This window comes from Petaurus breviceps, unplaced genomic scaffold, assembly GCF_028583685.1.
Source record: "Petaurus breviceps papuanus isolate PSGF00001 unplaced genomic scaffold, PetGlider_PUasm1.0 90650, whole genome shotgun sequence".
NCBI lineage: Eukaryota > Metazoa > Chordata > Mammalia > Diprotodontia > Petauridae > Petaurus > Petaurus breviceps.
Genome location: NW_027187299.1, coordinates 3,531,022 through 3,543,063, shown reverse-complemented (window position 1 = coordinate 3,543,063; position 12,042 = coordinate 3,531,022). Strand labels below are relative to the sequence as shown.

Genomic DNA, 12,042 nt, shown 5'->3' with positions numbered 1-12,042 from the left:
GGAAGGAAGAGAAAGAAAGAAAGAAAGAAAAGAAGAAAGGAAGGAAGGAAGAGAAAGAAAGAAAGAAAGAAAAAGAAAGAAAGGAAGGAAGGAAGGAAGAAAGAAAGAAAGAAAGAGAGAAAGAGAGAGAGAAAGAGAGAGAAAGAAAGGAAAGAAAGAAAGGAAGGGAGGAAGAAAGGAAGGGAGGAAGGAAGGGAGGGAGGGAGGAAGAACAAAAAGAAAGAAAGAAAGAGACAAAGAAAGGAAGGGAGAAAGAAGAAAGGAAGAAAGACAAATGGAGGTAGGTGAAGTCTATTCCCCCAAAGAGTCACTGATACAGTGGAAAGAGAACTGGGTCTAGTATCAGAGGGCCTACCTTTAAATACTGGCTCTGAAGCTTGCTAACTATGTGACCTTGGACAAATCACTTAATCTCCCTGAGCCTCAGTTTTCTCATCTGTAAAATGAGGAGGTTTGATAATCTCCCTATGTCTCTTCTATCTCTAGGTGGTGTAGTGAATAAAGCCCTGGGCCTGGAGTCATCAAGATCTGAGTTCAGATTTGACCTCATACACTTACTTGCTATGTGACCTTGAACAAGTCACTTAACCTCTGCCTCAGTTTCCTCATCTGTAAAATAGGGGTGACACATACCTCTCAGTGTTGGTGTGAAGATCAAATGAGATAATAGTTTTAAAGTGTTTTGTACAGTGCCTGGCACATAGTAAGCACTATATAAATGTTAGTTATTAGCTATTATCCCACTATCCTTTGGGAGCTGCTATATGGGACAGAAGATTGAGTGTTGGACCTAGAGTCAGGAAGACTCATCTTCCTGTGTTCAAATCTAGCTTCAGACACTTACTCAATGTGTGACCCTAGGCAAGGTACTTAACCCTGTTTGCCTCAGTTTTTTTTTTGTTTGTTTGTACAATGAGCTGGAGAAGGAAATGGCAAACCACTGCAGAATCTTTGCCAAGAAAACTCCAAATGGGGTCTCAAAGAGTTGGACACAACTGAAACAACTGAGCAAGACAACTATCCTTTGAGTGCTGATCATCATTGCCTTCTCATCTAGTGTAACAGAGCCTAGTTATAATAAAAATCTAAAAATGCTTAATGTCACATAAGATACATTAATAAGTAATAGCAGTTGATATAATATACAATAATTAAATTAGGTTCTAAGATTACAAAAATACATATACTGAAGATGTATCACTCTTGCCTTTGAATTGAGCTTGCCCTTTCAAATCATAGTTTAGCTAGAGTGAGAGGACTGAGTCATTGTCTCAGGATGCCTAAAGGATGTTGATGTTTTGGGTAGGAAGAAAACATTGAGCTTCACACACAGTTACTGACTGAGAATAATTAGTTAAAATAGGAAGATAGCGGAGCACAGACTTCTTGTGCCAGCCCCAGCTTCACCTGAGTTTTTTTCCTGACCGAGCTTCATTTTACTCTTTCCTTAGCGTAGACCTCATGTTGTCGCCAGAGTCTCTACTCCATAGCAGTATGTCCAAAGGTCCAGGGTATTACCTCTTTCTCTTCCCCAAGATCTTTTTGACTGATATCCACTATCTATCCCCTGTGGAATAATGCCTCTCGGGCTTTGTAATAATAATAATAATTAGAATTTATATAGCATTGTAAGGCTTGTAAAGCACTATACAAATGTTGTCTTATTTTGTTCTCACATCTCTGGGAAGTAGATACTGTTATCATTCTCTTTCCCAGATGAGGTAACTGAGGCAGAGAAAGGTTAAATAACCTGCCCAGGGTCACACAGCAAATAAGTGCCTGGTGTAGGATAAGAATTCAAGTCTTCCTGACTCTATCAACTGTCTCACCCAGAAACCTTTTTATTTTGAAATGCTAATAAGTTGAATGAGAAATAGCACTTTAAAGTGAATGGAGAGAGAGGCTCAGAGTCAGGAAGATCTGGTTTAAATGCCTACCTCAGACATATTCTGTCTGGGTGACTTTGGGCACTTGACCTTCTTGGGTCTTGGTTTCCTAATATGCCAAATGAGAGGGCTAGGGAACATAACTTCTGAAGTTCCTCTCAGTTCTAGAGCTATGATGATCTTATGATCTCTGTTGGTAGAGGGAGCACAGATGAAATCAGAGAACTTTCAAAATCCTAACATGAGTAGAGACCTCCCAAATATTACTTTACTGCAAAGCTATATTACTCTATTTTAAAAATACATAGAGATCAACTAAGTTGTGAAGGATGGGGCATCAGTGCTATAAATACATACATAGATACACACATATATCTCACAACTGCATTTTGGTTCATGATATTTTAAATTTGATCTTTGTGGTTCATATTAATGGGAAAAGTAGGTTGACTATCTTTAGTGGCCAACTAACAATAGGTCATATTTGTTCAACCAATTAAATTGCTATTTTTTCTTTTAGTTATATCACTGTCAATTCTCAGACATGTCAGAGTACCAGTTTCCCATGATTTAGTGGAGAAAGGGGACAACTAACCGATGGACTGTGTGTAATCCAGGGATATAGAAAGTCCATGCTACAATCTTATCCTCTTAAGTCTCCCTTAGTAAGAGAAAGTTTTTTTTTGTCACTCTGATAATCTTTCTTATGATCATTTCTTATCAATTCTGTGAATCCAATAATTTTTTAAAATTTTAATTAAATATTTTTATTTAAAACTTAAGTTAATTTAAAAGTAATTAAATCATTGTGATTTTGAAGCTCCTGATACTTAAAAATTTCTTATCTCTAATATATGTATGTGTATATACATATCTACATCTATATACACACGGTAAAACAAATAGAAAGAATAATAACAAAACTGAAATTAAATACTGTGTCTTTATAATGACCAAGCTTGGAGCCAAAGAAGAAACAAGAAACTGTAAATTTTGCCTCCCTCCCCCTTTCTTTGCAGAAAGGGGAAAATTTGTTTGAAACATTTTGTATATACTGTCAAACTCATTTGATGTGTTAGATTTGCTGAAGTCTTTTTCTCCTCCTCCTCCACCTCTACCTTTTCCTCTTCCTCCTTCTCTACCTCCTCTTCCTCCTCCTCCATCTCCTCCTCCTCCTCCTCTTCCATCTCCTTCTCTTCTTCCACCTCCTCCTCCTCCTCTTTCTCCTTCTTCACCTCTTCTACCACCACCTCCACCTCCTCCTTTTTCTTCTTGTTCTCCTTCTTTCCCAAATGATGTCTTTCCAAGTAGGGGAATGGGAAGGGAAATGTTTGGAAATGAAGGTGACATAAAAAAACAAAAGATAGAAACAAAACTTAAGAAAAATTCTTACCTCTAAATTCCAGCCCTCGAAGTTGAAAGGTAACAAGACCATTTCCAATTTCAATTAGGTGGACAAACGCATTGAGGTAATCTGAAGCCAAAATAAAGCAGTCTCCAGAGCTGTAATTACCCCAGCGACCAAGAACCAAATCTCCACAAAGAGATACTTGGAGAGATCTTGTCAAATGCTCATAGAAGATGGAATTCAGATTGTTGTCATCATTTCCTTCAAGAAGATTATAGGAATCAAATTATATTCAGTTGAATGAATAATGCATAAAATGCATTATATTCTCTTAAGTAATTACATGCAAAGAATTTGGAATTTGTAGAAGATTCCATGCATTTCATAAATTATATAATGCCTACAAAACATTTTGAGTTTATATTGGAGTAAAGTGTTCCTAAAAACTTGTGATCTTTGCACTGTAGCTCATAAGTTAGCTCCCCTCCCACCCTAATAACTGTACTGTACAGTATATCATGTCATATGTTAGGTCTCACATATATTATGTCATCACATACATAATTCCTCAGAGAATAAGCTCTCTGGAAGCACAAATTCATAGGATCATAGATAGCTCTGGAAGGGACTTTAGAGAATATCTAATCAAGTTCTTTAATTTACAGATGAGGAAACTAAGACATAGATAATTCAAGAGATTGTGTAAAGTCACAAGGGTGATGAGTAGCAGAGGCCAGAATGAACCCAGAATCTCTGACTGATTTTTGCATTTCTGCTACCTTTCTATGCTACCTCTGAAGGCAGAATCTGCATTGGTTTGAGTATTCAGGGAGCAATCACAAATGTAGTGCAGCCTGAATCGTATGCACTCCATGAGACAATTCTGTCAGACAAACAACATGTACCCAATGCCTGTTTGGGCTTTTGAGTGGGTTTTCACTCTTTCTCACCCTTAGGCTAACTTAAGCACTGGCATCACCACGAATCAGTGTTTCAATTGATCTATGAAATAACATCATCAGATTATGAATGCCCTCACCGAATGCCAGAAGCAGTAAAGAGAGGAATTAAAGTAATTGCATTTATAGCCTAATTATGATTAATGAAATGAAATGAATTTCCAATGAGCTGAGACAGTGTCATATAACCTCATAAGGTATCAATATAACTAAAGCCCCTGATACATTGCCTGCTTGACCTGAGTACTGCATTCATTTGTTACAGTGACTCACAGCTTATACTCAGAGGCTTTATATAAAGTCTGCTGAAAAGCCTTGGTGCTTAGAAGAAGAGACTCAAAGGGACTTTAGTTATCCCCAACTGCTGATATTTATATCTATATCTATATCATCAATATAACATATACAGATATCAACAGAGATATAGATATAACTATATATAATGAAATATACACATGTATAGATAATATGCCTATATATAATATATACAAATAAACAATATGTAGAGAGACTAGGAGATATATTTTAAAAACCAGAATAAAGACCTTTATCTCTAGACCCTTGCTTAAAATATTTTGGTAATATTATCACAATTATAGTTATAATGGGGCAATATTTATAGTCAGCTGGTGATAATACAGATGTATAAGAGCAGAGATCACCTTTATGCCTGAGATAGATATTATAGAGTTTCATGGATTCAGAGACATTGATCCATCATACTTGCTAGATATATAATTATATTGATTTTTTTTAAAGTTCAACAGACAGACATTTCTGGGTATTTCCTTTCAGGTATTTTCAAATCATCATATTCTAGCCCTCAGGCACACAGGCTATAAAAATACAGATAACAGACCAAATAGATTCTTTTTTTTCTTTATTGGTACCATGGAATGCTTAAAGAAAGAGCCATGGAATGGATAAGAAAGCATTCAGATTTTGGGGACACAAGTTATAGGGGATTTTATTGCTCTTTGGAGAAAGGAAAAGAAGAATAAATACAGAGCTGAAAGTGACAGATTGTGGAGGAAAAACAATATGTTTTTGTTTTTGTCCTTTTGTAGCTTCTAGGTCATGGAATCAGGAAAGTTTGCCCTGTGGAGGGCAGCTTAATTCTGATTTGTTCAAGGTGCTGTGTGACTAAAGACCAATTGGATTTCCAGATTTGCTGCCCAAGTTTGTTATTTACTACTTACAAACTCCGATGTCTTGATTAACAAAGTTATTCACTCCTCAAGAGCTACCTAATCAATCCAGGATAACCAGTGAATGCATTTCCATACCAAATCAGGGGGCTTAATCAGTCTTCTTGCAGAATTTTATTTTATTCTAAACATATTTGCCCCAATGTGCTTTGTTCCCACAATGATTATTAAAAACAACATGAACCTAATTTTCCCTGCTTAGTTCCCAGAAAAACAAATCTACATTTCTAAAGAGGAGGAAAGGAGGTTCTTGCCATACCTGGATCTTTTTCAATTTGGACTGCCAGTCTTGTATTGGAGCTGTCCACTCGTCTTGTGCTGAGAGGGGAACAAACCAGTAAGAAGGAGATCACAATGCAATCTTTGAAACTTACAGTAACCCAGTCGTTACCTTAAGAGATGAGACACACATAGGATCATGGATTTAGAGTTAGAAGGCCCCTTCTTCTACCCTCCTCATTTGATAGAGGAAGAAATTATGACCAAAAAGGTTGTTTGCCAAAGTTGCCCAGGAACTGCACGGCAGAACTCAATATTTTAACCCAAGTCTACTAGATTGCAATAAATTTGATATAGAACACAATAAAGATCAAAAGTTTTTGTTAAATTCCAGTCAGGTGATGAGGTGGGGCAAAGGACTTTCAGGTGGAGGGAGAAAAAGGATTGGAAAACAGAAGAATTAAACAATTGAATGGTATTAATTCCTGAACATTTTAAGTGTTTGTATCACAGCCTAAAGTCAACACTTTGACAGAAAATGAAATTTCATTTTTAACCAATATGGTAGGAGAAATATTGGTCATGCACACTGGATTGGTCTTTTTTTTTCTTTCCTACCTAATAGGCAGGGGAAGTTGACCTTGAATCTTGATGGATCCATGGGACTAAGATTCAAGCCTGATATGGATTTGAAGTAACCTAAAACACAAAAGACCAGCCTGCAAGGAGTCAGTGTCCCTCAGACTTGGGGAAATACCACTGTGATGTGAATCAATACACCCAACACATTCTGCTGACCAGTCATTTCCATCTAGAAATGGGGGCGAGGGAATAAGCCTCTCTGAACAAGTTCTATATCCTTCCTGAATATTCTTTCCATGCTATGGCTAAATGGACTACCTTTTGTTACCTGTTAGATGGTCTATGAGTGTGTCATTTCATTCCACTCAAACATGAAACAGTCAGGCCTAGTCTAAAACATCTCCCCAACCTAGAGATACTGTGCATATTCAGTGATGCTATTTTACAACAGATGCCAGTAAATATAAATGAATTGAATTGAGTTCTAAATGCTTTCTACATGTATTTTCCTTCACCTCACAGATTAGTAAGAACAGATTTTTACCATAAATATATTATTATCCTGCTAGATAACAAGAGGGGCAACTAGGTGGCACAGTGGATAGAGTTCAGCTCCCGACACTAGGAAGACTCATCTTTCTGAGTTCAAATCTGGTCTCAGATACTTTACCTGTGTGACCCTGGGCAAATCACTTAACCCTGTCTGTCTCAGTTTCCTCATCTGTAAAATGAATTGGAGAAGGAAATGGCAAACCACTCCAGTATCTTTGCCAAGAAAACACCAAATGGGGTCATGAAGAGTTGGACACAACTGAAAAAGGAATAAATAACAATAACAATATACACTTACATAGTTCTTTATAATTTACAATGAATGTTCACAATAAATTTGGGAGGCAAATCATTATCACCATTTTATGGAGGAAGCCCAGGCTATGAGAGTTTTGACTGAGGTCTCAGTTAGTAAGTGAGGAGAGAACTGGAATTCAAACTGAGGTCTCCAGGCTTCAAGTCCAGGACTCTGTATATGAATGTGTAAAGGCAAAGGTGATTTTGCCATGGATGGTTTTCATTATGGATGCTTACCAAAACAGAAGAGTGAATAGCTGACATTTGTTACGTTGCATACAGTTCATAGTTGATATTGGCACTTATTTTATTAAGCAGTCAATAAACGTTGTGGTGTCAGTTTGCCACTTAATGAACATTTATTAAACACTATGTTCCCAGGCTCTGTGCTAAATGCTGAACTCTGACCTATGGTGTGTCCTTTAGTGAATTCAGTGGGTGGATGGTGAAGCATGTCTACCCTCTCTCACTAAGAGATAATAGACTAAGTGTCCAATGAGGCATAGATTTTCATACATGCACAATGTATTGATTTGTTTTGCCTTATTTAACAGTTGTTATTATCTCCAGTTTACAAATGAGGAAATAGAATCTCAAAGAGGCTAAATGATTTGCTAGTAGTCATTCCAGTCACAATATAGTAGTAGTCATAATGATAATTAATAAATATTCAAACTGAGATCTTACCTGAGTCCAAAGACATCATCATTTCCATTACATTTCATTGTCTCTTCACTCCCTCAAACATTTGAGAGCTAGACACCCAAGCCTGTTTTTCAGCTTAATGGCCATGGCAGTTGGGTTAGTAAGAATGAAATAATTTTCCCTACCCCTAACCAAGCAGTCACCACTGGACAAATTTCTACTATTGCTCCCTTGTAAGAGCCCTGTGACTAATCTTTGAAAATAAAGTCACAAGATTCCAGAAACTAAGATAAGTAGCAAAAAATCCTCTTAATGAAGACAGGAATCCCATCTTTGCATAAAATTACCCAACCAGAATTTTAAATTTTATCAGAAAAACTATGAAAATGGAACTTTTAAGGTCAGAATAAGTAACTTTTAGAAAGGAACTGAGCCAGCCCACAAACCATCTGCCAAATTTCTTTGGGAATTAGAACACTTTCTAAAAATCTATTAACTAAAAGACTGGTTTCTTCTTAAAAGTGACAGATAGAATTCCCAGTGTTAAATTCCATTCAACAATAACTAAACTAAACTGCCTATGTGCCCCAGGTCCCTGGCTGTCAACCAGACTGTCTAAGAAGATGAATTTTAAACCATAGTGAATAACTTGAGTTTTCCCCTGTGATTTCTTACTGTAAATTTGGTGCTTACTACTCCAAGGTGCTAATTAGCTCAGTAATTGGATTCTTCCTCAACTATACTATTCTATGAACATCGATTCCAGATCTTTTGACCGTTGTTGGAAGGGGAAATGCATATGCCTAACACCCCTGTGCTTGGTGTGCAAAAATTCAGTTCCCTGAATGTTAGACATGTGAATGCATGCATATCCTGTTAGGCCACCTGCCTGACTTTTGCTCCAGCTACATGGTCTCTTTATTGTACTATCATGCTGTTCTGTGGAGGTGGAATACCCAAAGCCCAAGTAAAAGGTGATTTTTCTCTTCCTCATATTCTGATAGATACTAATCACATTAGTGATTCTCTCTTTTTAATTGTAGAAAAATACGGCTCTAACCCTCCCTTCTATTGTCTGCTCTCTGATTCTTGGCAGCCCAGCTGCCACCTGCTTTACATTATATTTTTACCTGTAAACAGACTCTAATCCAAATATCCTTCCTCCTGCATCTACTAACTACTTTCATCTGAGGATTTGAAGGATTCAAATTCCATTTCTTCTAATTAATCGAGGATATTCTAGGCTGAGTCCAAAACTGAGACAGAGCCTATGTGAATGATATAGTCTTCCAGGAGCTCAGATTGGATGGTGACATTTCCTCCAGGCTCATAACACCACAAAGTCCATTCAGTAATATTCTCAACCATTCAAAAAGTTCCAATCAAACAGATTAAACCAAAGGGATGATGAATGCCTGCTGTTCAGATTGTATAGTTAGATGAGTAATGTATTGAATTAGTCCATAAGTATACCATATTGAACAGACTTCAGATTAACAATGTGCTAAGCCCAGAACTGAATAGGAGGGAGAGACCAGGCTAGACTGCATTTGGGAAATTGTTTATCATTTTCAACAATTCCATTTTTCTAATATTAATATTCTTCTAGAGATGCTGTATGACAATGATACATGGAGCACCATAGTCTATTAGGGTTCAAATTCCAAGTGAGTCACAGGACAATAGAGAGATGCAGGATGTGTGTAACCAGGTTGCATTGTATTGACAGTGAGACATTGTATGCAAGAAATGATAATAAAAGATAACACTCAGGAAATGTGTGATTGGAAAAGAGAATGGATGGGTCATATAGTGAGATCAAGGGATGAAAGATGGACAACCCAATGGTACATTGGTACCTACAAAATGCTAAATAACCTAGTGTAGAAGGTCTCCAAAAAATTAGAAAAACCATATTAAGAGAGTTATGAGAGAAGATGGATTCATATTCTTATGGACAAAGAACAAGAAGGTATAGATTAGATGCAACCTGTGCCTTTGGAATGGAGCACTCACATTGATGAGATCATGGCTCTCTAATCAAAATCTAATTCCACTATCACCTCACTCTTTATCCACATTATCAATATTTTCTTTTTCGGAGAAACTAAGGCTGACAGTTGTCAGTATCTTAGTGAGTTAGGTACATAGTAACACAGATATGAAGCTAATACTAAACTCTTAGGTTTATTCAGAAGTCAGCATCCTACATTGACTAACTCTGAGAGAAATTAACCTGAAGTTTAGGTGGAAACACGATACAAATCACTTAACTTCCCACAGCCTCAGTTTCCTCATCTGTAAAATAAGAGCTGAACTACATGACCTCCAAAGTCCTTTCCAGCTCTGGATCTATGATCCTATATACATATGCTCAATGTGAGAAAAATGAGTTTGTGTGGTTGGCTTTTAATTTTTAAAATGTTTTTGTTGTCTTAAGTTGCTGCAGTTAGCCATCATTTCAAAGTAAATAGTCCAATATTGAAAGATAGCTACCCTAGGCCTTCCAGAGGACCTGAGGCAAAAGCGATTTTTAAAGGCCCTAGGGAACACCCAACAGTGTATACTACAATATAATAGAGAAGATGTGCTTTCAGTGAGAAGAAACATGAGGTTTCCTAAATAGGGGGTTTGGGAAGTTGGATAGATTTGGGTGGTGGTTCTGGCAAACAGAGCATTTTGCTAATGTCAGAACACTAAAGGGAGAGTTAAGTGGATTAGGAAGAACTATGATGTGAGAATTTCTGTGGCAAAGGTACTTGGCATTAGTTTCTGTTTCTGGTATGTTACAATTGATTGTTTTAATTTTAATAAGCTAAAGAGACATGGAAAGAGGCAAAATGGTATGGTACAGCATTTCTCAAAAGTGTGGTCTGTGGAGCCCTGGGAATCCCTGAGATCCTTTTAGGGGGTCTGTAAGTGTAAAACTATTTTCATAATAATACTAAGACTTTGCCTACTGAAATACTTCTCCTTTTTCCAACAACATATTTCTGTGATGCTGGATTTTCTTGATATACTTCAACTAAAATACCATTGTGAAACAGATTGAATTTAAAAGCAAAAATGAGAATTCAACTATCTTCTATTAAGCCGGACATTTGCAAAAATATTTAAAACAAGTCCACCCTTCTTACAAAATTATTTTTGTTATAGGAAATGTAGTTATTTTTTCACAAAAAGGCTATTTTAATGTTCAATCCTTTATTATTGTTATTTTAAATGAATCAATAAACATTTTAAAAATCAGTTTTATCAGTTTCTAATATGGTAATATAAATATATTGATATTAAACACATAATTAACCATACAAGTAAAAACAGTTTGGGATCCTTAATAATTTTTATGAGTATAAAGGGATCCAGAGACCAAAAAGTTTGAAAACCATTGTTTTAATGGGTAGCAGGAAGACCTGGGATTATATCCTACCTCTAATACTTACTCTCTCTGAGACTTAGTTTCTTCATGTGTAAAATGAGGAAAATAATACCTATAATAGCTACCTCATTGTGCTGTTTTGAGACACAAAGGGAGACAGTGTGTGCAAAATGTGAATAGGCTTAAAGCATTAGGGAACAATGGTGTGTAAATAATATCTTAAAGTGACGTACAGTTGGAGGACAGCTGGAAAAACTGTAATATCTGAACATAATGGAATATTATTATACAAAAAGAAATGACAAGTAGGGTAGATGCAGAGAAATCTGGAAAGACTTGTATAAGCTGATGCAAAATAAAATGAGCAGAAGTAGGAAATTATTTTGTCTGATGACCATAGCAACATAAAGGAGAACAACTTTGAAAGTCTTCAGAAATCTGATTTAACATAGCAGTTCTCTATGCTGTATAGAGAGAATCCTGTGTTTCTACACTCTACTAAGTATAGAGACTAATCATGACTTCAAAAGACTGATGATGAACATGTTTCTCACATCTGCACAGAGGCAGCAGACTACAGTCAGACATGACCAATATGCTGACTATTTTTTTTTTCACTTGAGGACTTATTACAAAGGAGAGCTTCTGTTGGTAGGAGAGGGACGAGTTGGTGAGTAATGCTTTAGGTGCAAAAAAAATGAAAGACAAAAGTATCACTAAAACATTACAAAAATATGTTGAAGAAAAAAATCAAAAGGGATACAAACAGGATAATTTTGTTACTACTATGTTAAATATAATATATAGCTTTAAATATTTCACATTTCACAATTCTAAACTTAACAAAGACAAGAGAGACACACAGAGACACAGAGAAAAAAAGAGACACAGAGAGAGAAAGAGGGAGGGAGGGAGGGAGGGACGGAGGGAGAGAGACAGAGAGAGAGAGAGAGAGAGAGAGAGAGAG

The 12,042-nt window shown here is 36.5% G+C and overlaps 1 protein-coding gene across 1 annotated transcript in view; it reads right to left on the bottom strand.

The window, feature by feature from the left end:
* Positions 1-12,042, bottom strand: part of PCNX2 (pecanex 2) — a 395,419-nt gene that overhangs the window by 67,535 nt on the left and 315,842 nt on the right. Inside the window, exons 24-25 of the mRNA XM_069064863.1 lie at positions 5,661-5,719; positions 3,280-3,495 (exon numbers count right to left, since the gene is read on the bottom strand). Of these exons, the coding sequence (XP_068920964.1) occupies positions 3,280-3,495; positions 5,661-5,719 (275 nt within the window). The remainder of the gene's footprint in view (positions 1-3,279; positions 3,496-5,660; positions 5,720-12,042) is intronic.